This window comes from Platichthys flesus, chromosome 3 (genome assembly GCF_949316205.1).
Source record: "Platichthys flesus chromosome 3, fPlaFle2.1, whole genome shotgun sequence".
NCBI lineage: Eukaryota > Metazoa > Chordata > Actinopteri > Pleuronectiformes > Pleuronectidae > Platichthys > Platichthys flesus.
Window position 1 is genome coordinate 16,458,099 of NC_084947.1, and position 18,072 is coordinate 16,476,170.

Consider the following 18,072-nt stretch of genomic DNA (forward strand, 5'->3'; position numbering starts at 1 on the left):
AGTAAACTGTACACTAGGATAGCTCCATTACCTCCTTGTTAATTCAGTTCAGCGTAATAAGAGGAGCTAATGATAAAACCCCGGCCTGCGTCTCATAAATTATTGAAGGCTGGGAGTCTGCGAAACATCTGCAAAACTTTCCCTCACTGTAACTCTTGTTTAAAAGTCACATTTTAAACATTGAAGAGGGGCAAGGAAGTATATGGATCATAATATATTGGAAACCTCAGAGCTGTAGTGTGTGTTTCAGGGGCAGGGGTCAGAATCATGATTAAAATCCAATGTGAGAAGGAAATCAGCCGATTAAAAAAGCATTGATGAAGTCAATTGTGGAGGCGATGGGGCGACAAGTGAAGCTGGAGGCTACTACGCATTCTGGGTGAGGCCCGTGTGTCATATTCAGCACTGCTCTGTTTAAGCTCACACTTTAAACACAATGAAACAAGTTGTTCCCTTTCACAGAGCAGCGCCGATGTGTCATTAATTATGCGTCCACTTTGTTTTGGGTTGTTTTGAGCGGATTCACACAAAAAAAAAAACACAACACCACATTTCTGATGTGACCTCTGCCAGACTTGCTGGTGGCTATCGACCAGCAGATCCATTTGTTTTCCAGGCATTACAGACGTTGTCCATTTCTATCACATTACTTTGACAGAAATTGAATTTCCTCTGATGCATTTTTATGTATCCTAAGTGCTGCTCTGTCCTCGCTGGGAGTATAGCGTTTCCAGCGGCGTGATGATGCAAAAACACTTTGGGTTTAAAGAGGAAAGAAAGAGAGAAATGGGTTTCATTTTAATGTGTGTATTGATTTTTCATGTTTCTCTAAATGTTTTCCACATTAAGCACTGGTCCTTTGAAGCACCATTTGGGTCTCTGGCCGTCGTCTAAAGGCTGTTCCAAAATCGTACATGTAAGATGACTGTAGATGCCATGCTGGACTTTCTGGCTTGTTAGTCTCCAGAAGATTGCCAACTGTAATGGCAGCACAGTGAGGATCATGCAGCTCGTCCTATCAGGAAGGCACAAACAAATAGCATGAATCTGCAGTTTTTTTCCTTCCCAGCTCTTTTCTGCTTTTTACAGTTCAGGGGGTTTTTACAGGCAGTGGCTTCGACAGAGATATTTTCTTTTCTGTGGATAAGGTGGTCGGTCACTGCCTCAGTTTCAGCAATTTGCCCCAGAGTTGCAAACAGTATCTTATCTAGCCCAACTCGTTAAACACGCCATGGGTCCCGTATGGGATGTTGACCGGGACCTCGGCTCTGCCCAGCTCGGTGAAAGTCTTGGCATCAAGGACGAGGAGGAAACTGCTTTTCTCCTGGAAACAGAGAAGATTAAAAAATGTTATGTCAAGAAAAAAGGTCCCGGACCACCTTCCTCACAATAATGATGGTGAAAGTACTGAACCATTTGTCTCCGTGTCAGATACAATATAATGTCAGTATTAGAGTAATGTTGTCAACGCTGGAGTTAATAACGTATTCTGCTTCTCTTCTAGGTTGTTGTTGTTGTTGTTGTTGTTAACTTACTTCTCTGGGTGTGATGATAACTGACATAACCACTCCATCATCTTCCTCAGTTGCGTTGGGCGAAGCCACAAAGACAGGCTCAGACGGGAACAAGCCGGGATGACGCCACACCTAGACAGGAAAGATTACATAGACATCTCCATTTTTACTTTGATCTGTTTCGTGTTAGGAAAGCGACTTCCAACCTATTGCCCCCACTCAGTGATGGAGAAAACAGCAGTAGAAATAACTTTGATGTGATAATACTCTACTCAGATAACAATAAGAAGTCTTTGAGCGATAGCGAACCTTAAGCTCCTTGGTGTGGACATCCATCTTGAGCAGGGAGTCGCTGAAGACGTGCCCGAAGCCGCAGGAGTAGAAGTAGCGGTAGGGTCGGCCGTTGTAGCGGTCGTAGTTGATCTGAGGGAACTCGAGGCCGCCGTACTTCAGCAGCTGGTCATCGTAAAGGTCTTCGTGGGTCATGAAGATCTGGAGGGTCACGTGAAAAATCTGGATTTTACTTTTCCATTCAACTTATATATTTTAGCCTCATAAGCTGTTGGATGGCAGTTGTTCAGCCACATTGTGGACTGTCACTCAGTCCTTTGTATCTATGTTGGCCGAGACATGAATACAGGAGCCACAACACAACTGCAAAAGACACACAACGGAAGCCAGCCACAATGGAATTGAGCGGTCAATGACAATGAAACTACAGCGGCCAGGTGAGCCGACATTTGTAAAAACCCGGACAAGCCACCTGCCACTTTAGATTTGAAGCTTGTATTTAAGGTGTTTCGACACATGTGCTTGGAGCGCCAGAGGAGAAGCAACAACCTTGTACCGTGAGACCTTAAATGACCATGCGCCGCATTTTAGGCGGCAGCTAACGTTATCAGGTTATCAGGAATGAAGGTTCACTGGAAAGAAAGTTTCCCCCAGTAAGTAACTCTACTCATCTCATTACCAACCTCCATTGTCACTCACTTCCATTTTTTTTATCCCTTTTAGTGGCTTTAGTAGCTGTGACATGGCTGTAGTCATGTCGTCAATTTGCCCTTTCAAGTCGTGTTTCCATGGGCTTGTGTGAGACACCTTGGCCAAGTCATGAAATAAGAATCTGGCAGGAAGAACCTTCAGTGTCTCATCATGCTGGATAATTGCAGTGTGCGGAGTAAAACTTCATTCATAATGATTACAGGCCTCATTCATTTCATGATTCCAGGAACACCAGATCAAGTAATGCACAGTTAAACATGATTCATCATATCTACTGTATGTACATGTTGAATCCCACCTCTCCTGGTTTCGTCTTCTTCGCTGTGGCCTTATAGTTATGCAGAGTGACAAGGTTTTGGTCCAGAGGAGTTTTTTCCTCCACGTTCAGCGGCAGGATGTATCTCCTCGGAAGGTTTCTGCACAGCGAGTTGTAAAACTGCCAAAAGAAATCAGAGAGCCATGAAAAATTTGCGAGCGTGGCTCCCTTGCTGAACCTCAGGATATAAAATACTGACACAAAATCATGTTTTAACACAGCGGTAATATTGTTTGGAGGCTTTTTTGTGTTATTTGGGGATATCTGTGCTTTGATTGAAGTAATGCACTGCAGCATGATGGAAATCACAGAGACTTCAAAAGCTTGTTGCATCACAAACTTACCAGTTTAATGGTTTATGACAATTGGTTTATCTCTGCGTAAGAGACGGACTTTAATAAAAATATATAAATGACGACAGTGAGATGGAGATGACCTGTTGGAGAAAACTGTGTGTGTCTTGACCATTGTGGTCCCAAGATCACAACTCACTACAAATTAAGAAAACACCTGCAAATAGACACAACACATGCAAATATGGGAAGTCATTAATTTGTGTGAGTATTTTGTAGTGTTGTGAGCATTTGGGTTGTGTACTTGGATGTCTTGTTTTGTGAGTATTTAGTTATGTTGTGAGTATTAAGTTGTGTTCTGAGTATTTGGTTGTATTGTTTCATGAGTATTTAGTTGTTTTTTTTGAAAGTATTATGTTGTGGGTATTTGCATAGTTATGTTTTGGGTATTTGTCTGTGTTGTGAATATTTTGTTGTGTTGTGTGTTTGGTTGCGTTATAAGTATTAACTTGTGCTGTGAGTATTTGGGTGTGTTGTGAGTATTTGTTTTCTTGTGGTGAATATTTGGCTGTGGTATAAGTATATGGTTGTGTTGTGAGCACTTGGTTGTATTGCTTTGGGAGTGTTTTCTCCATTTGCACGAGTTGTGTCTATTTGCACGTGAGTTCTCAGGGCCACCATCATTTACACATAATTCTCAGTCACACTGCGTTTACCTTGTCCATCTCCTCTCCTGATTTGTTGCGGAGGTTCTCCAGTGTGAAGTCTCCAATGACGTCACCATCGTCCCCACAGCACATGTCCATAACCAAGAAGCCGTTGTCCTCATAAGCATTGATCTGATGCAGTGTGAACATGGGGGCTGCAAAGTACCTCACTTCACTCTCCTGTTGGAACAGTCCGAACACAGAATCACAACATATTAGCGAAATAATAAGAAGGGATACAGATGCTTTTGGAAACACAAGGAGGAACTGTTGTGGTTGTAGGTAACATTTGAGGATCATGACACGGCTGTTGTACTTTCACATATTGAAAGGAAGTTATTTGATGCTTAATTGGTATTATGTGTAATAAGATGAGAAAATTGAGAAAAGAATATACGGCATTAGAGTTTATCAAAACAATTAATAAAAAAAACTTTACCATGCATGAATAGATTAGCTCACAACTTGTTGGATGTGTGCGTTTCCTAAATGTACATAACTGTGCAGTCAAGTTGTATTAACCCACCACGCCAGTGTGTCTGTCGACCAGGTGGAAGACAGTGTTATACTGAGGCTCCCAGATCATGATTTTATGAAAGCTCTTCCCCTGGATTCTGTACAGCATGAACTTCAGCAGGTCTAACTTGATCGGCTGCTCGATGAACACGATGTAGTTCTCCGACATGACTGGAGAAGGAGAAAATGAAAGAGAAGAAGCCAGCATTACAAATTACACTCGGCTGACAACCCTTGCTCAGCATGTTTTCATCACATTTCATCATACATCATCCATCACTCTCGGACTCCTTATATCTCCTGCGTCATGGTGGGATACAACATTTAGATATGATGGGTGTGTAAGTCGTTTGTGCAGCACTGAGTCTGTGCTGCCCTGTACAACTCTACAATGTTGCATCACTTGTGAGATTTCTTGGTGCCCGACAGTCTGGCAGTGCAAGGGTGGTCTGCAGGAAATGTAGACCAAGATGTAATCAGGGCACTGGTGCAGTGGAAAATAAACAAAATGGAGCAACGTGGCATTGGATCAGGCAGAGTGATGAAGTCATGCTCCCATTAGCTGCATCGCTTTACTGTTTGTAATGGGTCTTAAAAAGTAAACAATTCACATTAAAGGAGGATTTTTAGGAAAGTTAATTTAATGCTACCTCTGTTGCGCTTATGATTCAGGATATTTTTAGGAGAAATATCATACTTTGGGACGTCTCTGTGTGTCGTAGGTCTTTCTCTGCAATACTGAGTTTAACCTGTCGTTATAACATTACAAACAGTACCAACGTGGAACTGATAACTGCTGAAAAACACCCCGGCAGAATTCATCTCGGTGCACTCAGCTAGGCTTTGAGAAAGACGATGGATACAGACCAGTGTGTGCCTGTAGTTTGAGAGATAACGTTGTGTTTCGAGGGGTTATTCTCTACTTGGCTACTTTAACTAAGCTTCAATTATGAGAACGTAAATTCAAATGAGGAATTATTCCTTCATGTCTATTGTACTTGATATAGGTCCTACAGTTCATTTATTATGCTCTTGAAAAGTCCCAAAATTAAGATTAAGATTAAGATGTATTTATTAGTCCCAAACACATGCACAGACATGCAAAGGCACACTCATGCAGGTAGGGAAATTTAACCTCTGCTTTTGACCCATCTGGTGCAGGACACACAGAGCAGTGAGCGACCATGTACGGCACTCGGGGAGCAGATGTTGGGGGAGTAAGGTGCCTTGCTCAGGGGCACTAGAAAGGGTAGGGAGCCTCTTTTTTGACAGATCAATCCAGGTTCGTCTTTTGTTGTCTCTCCGTGGAGTCCAACCAGAGACGAACCAGAGACCTTCTCTGCCCATAGTCCAAGTTTCTGCCACTAGACCACTGCGTCTCCCTAGGCAATTGATCAATTGACTTGATGTAACCGGCTGAGACCCTGAGCAGAGCTTTTTGGGCCAAATCAATCTTTATTACCTGCTACATCTGCTTCAAGCATCGCTGACTGAATATTAGACATATGATTTATAACACTTTATGATTTATGATCATTAAAACCCAATTGCACAAATAATTTGTATGTCCGTAACAGTGTGAGTGTGAGTAAGTGTCTGTGAGTCAGCGGCAGAGAGAGATAGTGAGAGCTGAACTGAAAGACAAAGGAACTGTGATTGACAAAGAGAAGCAGGACAAGACTAGAATTCAAATGAGTAATTAATAAGAGCATGGGAAAAAAAAAAAGAAGAAGCACTGTGATGCTCTCTTTCAGTGAAGTAGACTCATCCTGCCAGGGCAGACCATACAAATTCTCGGATTTCATTAATTCCACTTTAGTATACATCCAGCATACAGACTACTTAAATAAGGTGTGGCCTGTTTGTTATGCTGCAGAGTGTATCTCACCAAAGCTATGATAATAGGAAGGTTTCCTGGGTTCAGAGGCTCGGATGGAGCAGATCACTTTGGCTCCGCTCAGGTCCGCAGAGTCCTCCGATGCTACCTTGTTGTCAGGAGGAGGCACACGGATGATGTTGTAGAAGAAACCTGGACAGTAAATATTGAACAGTATTTGTGAGGTTGGATAACATAAGGATGTGGACATACATATACAAGACTTATAGCTCTGTGGTTAGTAGCAAGTAAAAAGTGAGAGGGTTACCGCTTTTGCCGTAGGAGTTGCCCATGTTGTACGTGGCCCCATCTTGGTCATAGTGTGGATGAGCTGTAGCTGAGTTGACGGCAATGTATTGAGTCCAGTCCACCTTAAATGCACAGCATCATCAGCTTTGTCGTCCAACCAGTCAGTCATCTTCCTCGTCTTTACCCAATGGCTCTTCGTCAGCATGAGAATTCAAAAGAGACTTTTGTATTTGATGCACGGACTGACCTTCTCCTTTGTCTCCAGACTCTGTGGATCTACTCGCCGCATGTAGTTGGTTTCTGTGCTGACATAATAGTCTCCCTTGTACTTGACAAAGTTCACGCTGGCGTTGTCTGTGGCTTCTGTTCACACATCCAGACATTCGGGAAGATATGAAATATGGCACTTTAGCAAAGTTCATAGTTCGCAAAGCAGTCATCAGTGAATTATACTTTTTAAATCAATATCTTACTCCATTTTTTTCAAATTGCACTTCATCTCGCACGCATACACACACAGACACGTGTCTCCATCACTTTAGAGGACATTACATTGACTAACATTGCTTTTCTTGAGACTTACTCTAACCTTCATTTTAGTTAGTATTTGCCTACCCCTAACCCTTTACCTTAACTAAACTTAGCCCGACTTAAAGGTTCAGTGTGTAGAATTTAGTGATATCTAGTGGTGAAGCTACATGTTGAAGCTGAATACCTCTCACCTCACCCTCCCCTTTCGAAACATGAAGGAGAACCTTGGAAGCCTTCAGTTGTCATAAAAACACAAAGGGTGATTAGTTTGTTCAGTCTGCGCTACTGTTAAAAATAACATGGGGGCCTATGTAGAGAGGACCTGCTCCGGATGTAAATATAAAGTATGTGAATATAAAGGGAGAATTCTAGGGTAAAGAAAACAACAATGTGTAAAATTTAGATGAAACACACAAGTGCAAACATCTCTAGGATTATATTTAACTTATGCCAATAGATCCCTTTTGCCTAAATGTTCACACTGAACCTTGAAACTTTTCCTAAATGTTAAGATCAACTCAAACTTTTCCTAACCTAAACTTAACATTATCCTAATCAAATCCTATATTAACCTGTACCATACCTTAACATAGCTTAACTTAGAAACACGTCTTTACCATGAAATGTAATGATTTGATGTAATGGGTACTTGCTTTTTGTCCCCATAAGAAAGGCAATTCCCCACAACAACTTGATCTCACACATACAAACACACACACACAAATATATTGTTCCTTTTACCTTGGAAGGAAACACATTATAATGAAACATCAGCTTTCATTAGGCTACAGCAGCGATACGCAATGCAGCTATTCAAGGACAGTACTAAAACAAAACGCAATATGCAATATGTAAAGAAGACAGACATACTGGGAATCTGAAAGCGTGAAAAGAAGCGAGCGAAGATGTTCTTGCAGGGATCAGGCATCGCCATAGTGCCGAACTCTGACACCACAATGCGGTTCTTCTCTGAGTTTTTGACATATGAGTCACTTTGCAGGAAGCGGCTGCTGTATGTGACACTGCCCTCGCAGATGTGGAATCGGTGCATCATGGCCATGCCGTCAAACCAGTGGGTGTATCTAAGAGGAAAAACAAAAATAACTGAAATTCCCTAAAGGGTATTTTTGTAAGACAAAATTGAGAGAACGATGGGAGCAGCGTGAGACACAGAAATACTTATGAGGGAATCAATTCTTTGTTAAACACAGTGAGGGAAAAAATCTTAACATCATAATAATCTGGAGAAAAATAATTTGTCATGGTTGATGGTTTAAAAGCTTGCGTGGCTCAATCACTGACAGCTTAAACCACCTAAATATGAACACGGCCTCTGCAGATAATTCACGTTCTCCCAACTGTAAAATCTTGAATACTTTGGTTATGGCCGTTTAAAGATACAGATTAAGATCACAGGTCAAAGTGGTGGCATTTACTCTGCTGACTGTTATTGTCACGTCCACCAAGTAGGTCATGTTTTCCCCTGTTTGTTTACACATCAGGATTCTTTTCACTTTCTCAGAAAATAATAAATTGATATTAATGAAAGGAAGCAGACATGTTTAGAGGACTGTTGTACATAGGTATGTGTGCAATATGGTGCAACTCTAAATGATCTAGTGAATTTAAATGTGTTGTCATTAGGGGACCGTTGGTGTCCACTCGTTGCCATTAGTTTCTTCTGTTAATTACCTGTGGGTTAAAGCACAAGAATGATGATGTTCAAGGTTAGTTTTTTTCTTATAATTTCTATTCTTATTGTCTTGTTTCCGGTTTGTATATTTGTATTGTTTGAACATATGTGTTTAAGTCAACAGCAAGTTTCAGCCCTGTTCTTCTGTGTTGTACTTCCTCTATTAACAGATCAGGTTTTACCTTTCTGTAAACTATCATGCCAGTAAAGCTCAGTGACCCAATCTACCTTTAACTTTATTTAACTTTTAATGGTGTTCCTCAAATACCTGTCTTTCCCAAATTCAAACTTCCCAGGACCATTTCTCAAGAAGCTCCCGTTGATCCACGTTGGAATAGTTCCCTTGATGGTGGTGGGGATGGGATCGGGAGTTTCTTCCACGGAACGCACGAGAGGAGCCACGCTCTCCAGCCCGTTGGCCTGCGGGCATCGCTGCCTGCTGGATGCTGAGGAGAGAAAATGGTGAAAACAAGTGTATCAGCAGCTGAACTTTGGCCCTTGGACTCCACACCTTCCCTATACTTTCCCACCATTTCTCTGGATCTCCCTTCGTTATGTGTATCTATGGGTGTGTGTGTGTGTTTGTGTGTGGGAACCATTGAGACCTCTTTAACTTTGAATGAGTGTGAGCAAGGATGCGATTTCCTTTTCTCTAAATCTTCTAAATGCAGACTTATTATAGTGTTTTAGACAAATTGTGAATCATAATTTCACACCTTCTGCTATGGCCCGTCACACCTCCGTCTTTGTGTTGTCAGCCATTAACGCTGACACAATCAAACTTCACAAGTGATAAACAGCATGCCCCCTGTTTTAATGTGAAGTTATGGCTCTCGGGGGTCATGCACTATGAATGACACCTGCACCACCTTCTGTCTTATCTCTTATCCAATAACCAGCTCTCTTTCATTACCTCATATGTCACACATAATGGAGACTGTAAAATATATATGAGCTCTACGTGATTAGCAGAAGCAAATCAGCCCAGTGCCCCATGCTAAGCTCAAGTTACTACATTAGAGTTTTTCTGACTGCGTAAACTGTTATTGCAACCAATCAGCGGAGCCAGAATTTTGTTCATTCCCACGACTCGAGTACAACAGACAATACAAACCAGAATGTGCAATCGAGAGATAACCGCAACCGGCTTTAAAAATCTCTTACAATGTTGACTTTGTGAGTTTTGATTCCGATTACTGCAGCATTACAAATGAAGCCTGAATGTAGGCTGTCAATTATTTTTGCTGGGGTGGGGGTTCATGTAGTTATCTTGACAAAATTGAGTCTCGTGAAAACCAAACAGAGACAATGATGAGCCCCAAACTGCTGTGGATAATAGCTTCAGGTATTGCTTTTTGTCTTTTTCCTTTTGAAAATATTAACTCGTTTTGTTTGTGTCACCAACAGCATGTCAGTGTGCATGAAAATGATCTCCGTAGATTAGCTGTTATATTTCTTCAAATTTTCTAATGCGTGTTCTTTTCATTTTTCCTGTGCAGGGACCTGACAGCCACTTCTTTGCATTAACAGCGGAGATTGACTGAACGCTGCTAATGAGATATTGTGATTATTCTTACACGAGCTCAGGTTCAACAAGAGACCTTGAAGCAGGAACAATAGAAAATGCCAACATGTCGTATTGCACGTGCAGCTCAGATTGTGAACTGCAACAAACCCTATTGTGACTGAAAAAAAGCTGAAGAGACCACACTAAGCGAAACACGCTAGTGCGTACACCTTTCTGTGTGGAACAACCGGATGCTAATGAATAGTCACGTCCCCCAAAACACAAACATGCTACACTAAGGTTGGATTTTTTTTTTCTTCTACAAATTGAAATGTTGATTCAAACAATCATGCCCTTTTCCAAAAGTCAATAATAATTTCAAATAAAAAATCTGAAAGTGGTGTGTACTCACTGCTGTGTGTCTGGGGCTCGGTGGTGTTGGACATGGTTCGTCGTTCTGCGGATTCCATCAGACAACAGCTGAGGATTTATACAAGCCCGGAAGAAAACCTTTGAACCTTTGGACCCTCGCCAGGTTGAGGAAGTTACGTCACACACTAAACACGATGGTGCCTTGTTGACTATGACTCAATCCCATACAATTCCAAACGACTGCACCACCAACGGTCATTAAACTCTTCAAGGCACTGGAGGTCAGTCCAACCTTTGCCCAAAATGTCATTGCTTATTGGGCCATCTTACACGTTTTGTGCAGCAAGACTGATAATACCTTGGATCTAGAAGATAGCTTGCTTGTGTAGTTAAAGTTTATTACACAGAAGTCTTCACAGGTCAGGACGGACTCTAGAAATCCGGAGACATTCACACGCCAATAGTGAAGCCCGCTTTGCAGGCGTCAAACATACATTATATATAGGAGTTGCCTACGCCCATGGCAACATCCCACATCCCATGGTTGAGAGGTGCATGACTGCATGTATCTGAGCACATAACATGTAAATGTAAGGATGAATTCATAACAACATGCCTCGTGCTTAGTAGAAGAAAACCCATTTTCTACACTCATCCATTAAGGGGTCAAAGATCATACCCTAGGGGAAAGAACTAACAAGAAATGCATAGAAGAACTACTGAGAGTCTAAAGATGGCGGCGGCATGCTTAAACATGTGATTCTGGTTCATACTAAGGTTAAAAGTAGCAGAACATACTACACTATCTAGTCATATTTGTTTTACTTTCTCTTTTTGACATTGTTGACATTTAGAGACAATTAAGGCTTTTGATGCACTATGTAGATAAAGGGAGGAGAGAACAATCATCATACCCATTTCTTCAAATAATGTGGCCCATTATCAACACTGATATTTACTGATCCAAAGTCAAATTTATCTTATAGATATCCAAGCTGCTAGAGTTGATGAATCTATGAAATAAGATCACAGCACATAAACAGTATTATCTATTGTTAACAACTATTTATTCGCTGCACAGTCACAAAAATATAAACACATCTGAAGCAAATATTCACCGAAAGAAAAAGAGTAAGAGCATAATCCTCCAAATCTTCCAACCCTGAAGAGTTCTGGGCTTTGAATTTGGCCTTTATACAAAATATCTTTAAAAATGTAACCTTGCCAATGTTTGGTATCTTCTTTTCAGCACAACACTAGATAATACATTTCTCGCTATCAACATATTGGACCCAAAAATACACAAGACACATGTTTTATCATGCCAGCGTGATTCCAGACTGAAGAATGAGAGATAATTCATAACATTTCATCCAAATCATGTTTTATCAACCGTTCTTTCAAAACAACTAAATTATATGGTGCTTGTCCTCTTTTTCAGACTAATGTCAGTTGCATATCAGGTGAGGGGCTAAGTTGTGGATGGTCTACTGGGGTAGGATTGAGGGGGAATTACATGAAGCATGAGGATGCAGGGCTGTTGCTATCTGCAGTGGAGGAGGGAGAAAGGTCTGGAAAGAGAGAAGCAAATAGAACAAGGGGGGCAAGTTGTTGGCCGTGGCCCCAGCACCTCATGCATGTCTGTGTAGTGGGGCGAAGTGTCTTGGGGTCACTTCTCCCTGGTCTGTTACAGAGTAAGAGGCTTTCTCAGGTCCTGTGGATTATGATGTACGGTACGTTAGCTCTCAGAGGCAATAGCACTAACCTTTAACCGGAAACAAAATAATTCATCTTATATTTCTGTTCCTTTATATTTCCCCATTTTTTGCTTTTAGGTTATGACACCCTCTGCTTCCATCTCCTTGATCATAAAGCCATGGTACAAAACTAAATAAGGAGAGGAAAATAATGTTTGTGTTAGGTACCTAGCCCTGGGACACCACAACCCACACATTAACTTGTTCATATTCTCCAAAAAACTGGGTTTACAGAGTGAAAAATATCATTAATTGATTAGCTCAGGCAATGGCTAACTCCCGTACCTGTGTGGCAGCATTTTCAGGGGACAGGCTTTCATTTTCCATTTGCAAGCATATGTGCTGCATTGTCTTTGCCACTGTCCCTGTGGACACATAACATTTAAAAACCATGAGAATGACATAGGAGATCAATTTGATGCGTTGTGCTTCGAGTCAAGCAACCTTAGTAATAAAGTGATGTTGTAATTTATTTATCTTTTAACATCATACAGTGTAAGATCTTGTTTTAGACAGAAAAAAGTACAGGTTACAAAAGGTATGCATCCTTGATCTAAAGTATTGGACAGAGTAGAAGGATGGAGAACTTACACCATGTTTTAAGCCTAAAAGTATGTTACCGAAAGTAATGATGCTAGCGGAAGTGGTGATACGGTGTTTGTGGTGTACATGGTGTAAATGACACACTTTCAAGTCGAATGTCGGGGCTTGTGGACACTTGAATGCAGAAATGCAGTGGATAGGGCAAAGGGACAGGTGCTGGTTTAAACCAGGGAGCATGGCTACCAAGGCACGGCCAATTTAGTTGTTTTCCTATGTGGCTTCAGTCGGACTTTAAGATATTTCCTTTCTGCTACCATTCTTGGTGTTCATTCCACTCATTGAGATAGATGCAAGACAATGACGAAAAGCCAAACTGATCACGGAAACACCAGAAGATGTCAAAAAACATTTGTTGGCAGTTGTTGGCAGCAGATCAAATTGAAGCTAGCTTAGCAATCTAAAGGAACTGTTAGGCCTTAGCCCAGGTACAGCGTTCTTCTAGGTATGTAGTTTGTTGATGGGACAAATACAGGTCAATATAGTTAGCTAAAAGCCCAAAGAAAAGCCATGTCTAAGGATAGTCAGGAAACAACTCACTTAATGGTACATGAAGGATTCTTTGTTCAAGGTTATTGGTCTAGGTAATCCCATGAAAGGGGTCAAAAGTCCTTACTCTTTTTGACATTACAGCCTGATATTATTTTGCTGCAAGATACACAGCGCGATGGTCAGTCAGTTTGTGTACTGGCTGTGCAGAGCTTATCAAGTTAATTTTGTAGCTGAAGCTTAAAAATCTCATTTATCCAGAGCACAACTTTAGTCTAATTCCACCCCGGTAACTGTGGTGATCATTAACTTTGGAATTTCAATTCCAAATTTAGACCGTATAAAAAGGATTTAATTGCTGGAGACATGGAAATCTTCTTCCACTGACTCTCAACTGTATTTTAAATATGATAATATTTGGAGACTATAAGTTGTTTTTATTGTTTCCCTAGTACAAAAGTTTAACTAATGTGTCTTGATTCTAAACTCATCAGGAAACTTATCATCACATTCTGGTTTCAGATCATAGTCCAATCTCACTGGACTTTTCAACTTGCTGATTTAGATAACAGAGGACAAAGGGGTTGGTGTTTTGACGCAGCATTTCTGAAAGATGAGGCTTTTTATAAGCAGATGGAGGAACACATCTCCTTCTTTCTCACATCAAATGATAGGGACAATGTGAACAATTCCATCTTTTGGGAAAGCCTGAACGCCTGAAGGGAGTAAGGAGATTGCACAAAACATCCTTCACATCGGCTAAGGAACAAAGCACAGGAAGAAGCCCTGAAAGATGTAGAGACTAAGCATTGAGAGCAAACAAGCTAATTGCCATTGCCGTATGATGCACATCACTGTTTGCAAAGCGTGGCTTTCAAACAGATTTCTTAATGTCAGCAAAGACAAATTCATTAAGTACATTTCTCCAGTATCTACTTAGGAAATAAGTTCATTCAATCCCCACACACAGTGGCCCCAGTTTTAAAGGCTCAAAGTATGCATAGTCCTTTTTCATCAATGTAGTCTTTGTTGCTATTGCTACATACTATATATGTAAACAAATTACCTTTAGTTGTACAAGTAGACTGTGCTCGTTTGCAGAATTTATCTAATCTCACTAGTTGTTTCCTGGCTCCTGCAGTTAGTGGCATTTAATCATCTTGTACCCTTCACACTTATTTGCTAAATAAAAAATACATGAAATGTCGATATTTTTCATACTTTCAAACTGAAAAATCATCATTTGGGATAAGTGATCAAAAATAACTTTTAAAATATATGATTAAAAAGAGTTATTTCTTAAAAGACACTTAGTGTTCACTGACAGGCCGATACCCTGTCAATGAGTCAAATTCAGATGCAGCATTTCTTTCAGGTTCAGGCCCCGAAGTCTGAAACAGATGTGGCAGCTCTAAAACCAGAATAACTATGAGAAGCTCCTCACAGATTTGTCTATTAATGTGAGACATGTGTCAATGCAGATGAACAATACTCAAAAGGCAGAACATCAATATGTAAAAATAGGCAGTCAAATAAACTAAAGTCGAAACACGTTATGTCAAGGATTCATGAAAATGACAAGAAAGAAGAAAGAGTAGACAAAAAGAACATGGATGCCGGTCACTATCTGTTGATTTAAAAATGTAAAGTGAGGTTGTATTATGAACATTCTAATTAGAGTAAGATGGATACAAAACAAAGAAACCTCCATAACAACATATCACATTCATTTAGTAATTTCCAAATTGGTTAATTCACAGTTTATTTGGTGGTTACAGAAACACTTTTAATTATTGGCAAATGATTATGCCAGGCACAAACTACAGATGAGATAACATGTACAAGCTGTAATCACTTTTACACACACTGCATGTGTGAGAACAGGCTGCACACGATGGCTGCACCTAGTGCGACTCACTCCTGCTTAACATGAGAGAAATAAAAACCTGACAAGTACATACAAGACCTGTAGAAAGACCAGTTGGGTCATGATCCGCCAATCAAATATAATTAAATCAGTAGTTCACAGCCTGGGAGCTTCTGAGGCATGACAAACCAAGCACGTTGAGAAACAACGAATTTAAAACGCGTAAACAAAGACATAAAAATGACATAAACACATGCACTAAGAATTGAAAAGCGAAGGCGGGGGATGCCGTCTGTTAACATCAGTAGGACCGATAATGATAAAAGCAAATCAGCAGCCGACAGCTGATGTTTGGATTTACTTCAGCCCCGTGGCTCAAAACATATCGCCTGAAGCAAATCAGGCAGCCACTGGAAAATACAGCAGTATATTCTTAAAGGGAAAAAAGGAAAAAAGCTAAACAACATGGACGTCAGCGGGCTCAGGATGGGCTGAACGTCTCACTGTCACTACACACCAAAAGATCCAGCCCACTGTGCTCGGGAACACCACATACCAGTAGTGGTAGCGTGGGATACGAAGAGGTATGCACCCAACAGCACAAACCTGCCACGGTAATATTGACACATTATTGCAAAATCTTTCTCCTCTGCTCAACATGGGGAATGGCCATGGCCGGCAAAGTGTTTACTGCCTGAAAGTGATGTAAACCAACAATAAACCTCACACACGGTGTCATTCAGAGTTCAGCAACTGCTCAGATAGGGAAACACAGGCTGAAGTGTATCGTTACAGACGTCTGGGGGGGGTCTGTAACAGCCATGATAATATTGCTCTAATCATTGCTCAGCCATGATAATATTAAGCCTAATTTCAGAACATAACAAACTGCATTTGACTGCATATAAACATATCACAGCTGTAGGGAATAGGGAGCAGATTTTGGTGACCAGGTCATAAAACCTGAGTGTCAGGTCAGGCTGAGAACATTCTCCTAATGTAGTCTAACCTTATTTTCCTGTTTAATGTACCCATCCCAGTATCTTGTGTCATCTGCCCATTATGAAATTAACGAATTCAAGAGTTGTAATCAGAAAATTGGGAGAGGGGAGCATCTGGACACTGCCCTGTAATAAGCTTAACAACGTTTTACAGATTTGAAGAGTAATTTTAATTAGCTTTCCATTAATTGAATATCACAGCTTAAGAGAAGCTTACACGTGCACAGCAGTGCGTTCAGACGCACACACAAACCCACAGGCTGGATGTGTCTGTAGCTTGTGTTGTTGTTGTTGATGCCTCTCTTGTGCAAGTTTTTTCTTTAGTCTGTAATCTACAGATGTGTAGATCTTTCCAAACTTCGATCACAACAGTGGATTTAGCTGTTTTAAGTTGTAAAGTATCGTCTGAGGTGTACGACCGACTTCGTGCTATTATTTTTTAAATGTCAACAGCTTGTCTGAACTCGTTTTTTAAACGCTCCAGCCGAGTAAGATTGAGGATTGATTTCCTAAATAGATCAATTTACAAAGTCTAGAAGTGTTTTCTTGCAGCACAGATACAGAAAATAGCAATGAATTTGTGTCTTTTTTTTAAAGAATATAACTTGGTTTGGTGACTAAACAGATAAATTGTCCCATCTAGTGGTGAGCAGGGAAATTAAACGAGTCGTGAGCCAATAGTCCAGTTTGTTTATCTGAAATAGAACCATGATAATGTTATTTTTATAGCTGAAATCCCTTTGTATTACAGAACAGTTCAGAGATACAGCTCGTAAAACAGCGTGGGAATCTGGCCTCAATGACGTAATCTTTTCAAAACGGAGTTCTCTCATTAAAAACAAACATATTGTGCTCAAGCAACGACTATTCCTCGCCACCTACTCTGCTGACTACACACTTATTGCAAGTTTTCCACACCTTTATTTTGTTGAATTTTACCCAAGCTGCCTCTGACCGATTTATGTCTGCGTGCTGAGTCACCTCACGCCTGCACACTCTGACATTTTCATACCTCAGGAGTTGTGTGCGTGCCCTCCAAGTCTCATAACTTATTAAACTTCTGCCCGTTCAGGTGGTTATTACCAACCTCATGATACATGGGTCAGTGTTTAGAGCGGTGCATTTGATTTCATGTTGTCCAATGCTTCACATAGAAAAGTACTGAGACTGTTTAAATATGAAACATATTGAGTGACATCGATCATACATCTGGTCACAGAAAACCTCCCACTCTCCCAGCGCTGCAGAATTCACAGCACATTTTCACTGTGTACGTTGTAAGATGCCAAAAAGAGGATGGTGTTCCTGTCAATATAATCTGCACCGATGACACCATCTGTTTCTCATTGTCCCAGTTATTCATCATCATATCCCTCTTAGTTTGATTTTGGTTTTATATTAAGGAGTGAACAGGTCAGTGCCAGTAATCCAGATGTTGGCTTCCCATGCTGTTATGCAAGCTGTTAATCCCAGGTTTCAGGGAAGAGACTGTCATGAAGAGGAGTAAAGGTAAGTTCAAATGCAGCACATGTATGAATTGCCTTCGGCATTCTGCATAAAAACAAACATGCTCTGTTTGTTTACACCTGAGAGATGTTAAACACACATGTGCAAAACATGGAAGTGGGGCATGCATTGTCCTGGCACATGGAGTTCATGGGAAATGTCCCCGAAAATGCACCTGTTTGATTCCAGTACTTACCCCCGTCCCCATTGGTCCATTTCCATCCACTGGAAACCATGATTAAACCAATAGTAGAGTGTTTTCCTCCATTTGGAGCG

The 18,072-nt window shown here is 40.8% G+C and overlaps 1 protein-coding gene across 1 annotated transcript; it reads right to left on the reverse strand.

The window, feature by feature from the left end:
* Positions 1–791: 791 nt before the first annotated feature.
* On the reverse strand, positions 792–10,706 carry bco2l (beta-carotene 15, 15-dioxygenase 2, like). The gene is made up of 12 exons (XM_062382215.1): positions 10,617–10,706; positions 8,966–9,143; positions 7,875–8,086; positions 6,721–6,836; positions 6,493–6,595; positions 6,237–6,377; positions 4,359–4,519; positions 3,842–4,012; positions 2,815–2,952; positions 1,824–2,006; positions 1,536–1,646; positions 792–1,324 (listed from the first exon to the last, which is right to left on the reverse strand). Exons 1-12 carry the CDS (start codon positions 10,672–10,674, stop codon positions 1,208–1,210), a joined length of 1,689 nt encoding a protein of 562 aa, XP_062238199.1. The 5' UTR covers positions 10,675–10,706; the 3' UTR covers positions 792–1,207.
* Positions 10,707–18,072: the final 7,366 nt, after the last annotated feature.